Source organism: Protobothrops mucrosquamatus, unplaced genomic scaffold, assembly GCF_001527695.2.
Source record: "Protobothrops mucrosquamatus isolate PMUCROS unplaced genomic scaffold, P.Mucros_1.0 scaffold5996, whole genome shotgun sequence".
Taxonomy (NCBI): domain Eukaryota; kingdom Metazoa; phylum Chordata; class Lepidosauria; order Squamata; family Viperidae; genus Protobothrops; species Protobothrops mucrosquamatus.
Genome location: NW_015391835.1, coordinates 12,971 through 15,524, shown reverse-complemented (window position 1 = coordinate 15,524; position 2,554 = coordinate 12,971). Strand labels below are relative to the sequence as shown.

Below are 2,554 nucleotides of genomic sequence, written 5' to 3'. Positions count from 1 at the left end.
GAGAAGCAACCTGGAATTAAGGAGAAACTCTCTGACAGTGAGGACAATTAACCAGTGGAACAGCCTGACTCCAGAAGCATGGGTGCTTCATCACTGGAGGTTTTTAAGAAGAGACTGGACAACCATTTGTCTGAAATGGTATAAAGTCTCCTGCTGGAGCAGGGGGTCAGACTAGAAGACCTCCAAGGTCCCTTCCAGTTCTATTCTGATGGATTGACTGACTTAAGACAGTTTTTCATTATTTACACAATCAAAATTCCCATACTCACACAATCAAAATTCAGACGCTTGGCCACTGACTCGTATTTACAACAGTTGCAGTGGTTGGGCGGCTATAGGAAAGCAAGAAGGAAGGAAGGAAGGAAGGAAGGAAGGAAGGAAGGAAGGAAGGAAGGAAGGAAGGAAGATGGGAATGAGAAGGAAAGAAGGAAGATGGGAATGAGAGGAAGGAAGGAAGGAAGGAAGATGGGAATAAGAAGGAAAGAAGGAAGATGGGAATGAGAGGAAGGAAGGAAGGAAGAAAGATGGGAATAAGGAGATGGGAATGAGAAGGAAAGAAGGAAGATGGGAATGAGAAGGAAAGAAGGAAGATGGGAATGAGAAAGACGGAAGATGGGAATGAGAGGAAGGAAGGAAGGAAGAAAGAAAGAAAGAAAAAAGAAAGGAAGAAAGAAAGAAAGAAAGAAGAAGAAAGGAAGAAAGAAAGAGAAGGAAGGAAGAAAAAGAAGAAGAAAGAAAGAAAGAGAGAAAGAAGGAAGGAAGGAAGGAAGGAAGGCTTTAAACACATCACCTTCTCCAAGGAGTAGGCCGTCCAAGAAGTCCCACCTCCCAAGATGTAAATTCTCTGCCCATCGTGCGCGATTTCGTGTCTGTATCTGAAAGGACAGAGCCAGAGACAATATCAAAATTTAATAATACTGTATGGATCTAAGAAAGGAGAACCTCTGTCGCGTTGAAACAAGGGATCCTTGGTGCTCTCCCAGAGCTGAGAGAGCACTAAGGACCCCTCATTCAATAGATCTTGATTTATCCAACCGGCTGATCCTAAAGGAAATCAACCCTGGCTGTTCTTTGGAAGGACAGATCCTGAAGCCGAGGCTCAAAAGACTTTGGCCACCAAATGAGGACTCCTCGGAAAAAGACTGACACCTGGAACGATGGAAGGCGAAAGGAGGAGGAGGAGGAGAAGACAGCAGAGTGTGAGAAAGTTATCGATGCAACGAGCATGAATTTGGGCAAACTCCGCAGATAATAGAGGATGGGGGCTGGCATGCTGTGGTCTAGTTTTCTTTTTTAAATGGTCCCTTGATAGTGAGACTGGAGACCTATAAATGTAATCAATAAAATGGGTAGATACAGTAGTGGCCAAAATGGTGGAAACCTTTTGGGAAAAGTGTACAGTAGAAATGCCACTTTTGGTTAAGTTTCCGCCCATTTTTCTTCTAATTTCTTTATAACTGTAGCCTGGTTCACTTAATAAATACTATTTTACATCGCTTTCTGGGCAACCAGTCAACTCTTTGCACCATGACTTTAATTTTATTACATTTAACAAGCTCACTAAATGAAAGAACACCAAAAAGCCCAACCAACTTGATAATGATCACACAACACACTGACAAATGTCTTCCTCTCAGCTTCAATACAAGACATCAATACCTGGATCCTACTGTGATCTGATTGGTTCGTGGCCAAAACAAGATGACACCTGATTGGCTCTCTAAACACTCATTGGCTACAATCAGAAGAAGGAAAGCTACCTGAGATCAACCTAAGCAAATTGTGCTTCCTTTTTCTGGTTATTTGGCTGTAACTTTTCACAGAACACAGTACAGATAATTGAACAAACTCTATGGCATTACATTCTCGATTAAATTATCTTTTCATTGATATATAATTTTATCATACTGCTCCAGAAAAAAAGTGCTGTTATTAGCCATCAAACCTCAAAAGTACACTTTTCCCAAAAGGTTTCCACAATTTTGGCCACTGCTGTAAATGACATTACTCGTGGTTTTGTTGAAAATATATAACTGGTTTCAACCGTCCGCCATGAGGGTTTTTTTTTTTTAAAAAAAAGAAGGGGTCCCTTGTTGTGTCTTCCAGGAGACATTTTGGGCACAAGGAAGCCCCCAGACCGCGGATTTTGGCCCAGCTGACCTTTCCTCTGGCATATCACAGTGCAGGTTGTTTGGCTTGAGCTGTGTCCACTCCCTGGTGTTGAGGTCCAGCTTATGCAGGTCTGTGCTGTAGATATAGCCGGTCGTTCCTCCAAACACGTACAAAGAGCCGCTAATGATGGCCATCGCCTGACAGGGAGAAAAGACAGGGTGGTTTGTAAATATGTTTATTTATTTTATTTATTTATTTATATTTATATCCCGCCCTTCTCCTTACGGACTCAGGGCGGCTAACAACCAGATAAAAATACAAAATATCAAACTACAAATTTAAAACTTAATTAAAAGGCAAATATTAATAGTTGGTCTAATTAAAATTATTTTAAAACCCCTCTAAAAATTTTCCCCTAGGCCAGTCCCGCAAGCTGGAATAA

General features: G+C 41.5%; 1 protein-coding gene across 1 annotated transcript in view; it reads right to left on the bottom strand.

Annotated features, from left to right (window-relative positions):
• KLHDC10 (kelch domain containing 10) overlaps positions 1–2,554 on the bottom strand; it is a 17,080-nt gene that overhangs the window by 2,319 nt on the left and 12,207 nt on the right. Inside the window, exons 4-5 of the mRNA XM_015829379.1 lie at positions 2,161–2,309; positions 784–875 (exon numbers count right to left, since the gene is read on the bottom strand). Coding sequence (XP_015684865.1) covers positions 784–875; positions 2,161–2,309 — 241 coding nt within the window. The remainder of the gene's footprint in view (positions 1–783; positions 876–2,160; positions 2,310–2,554) is intronic.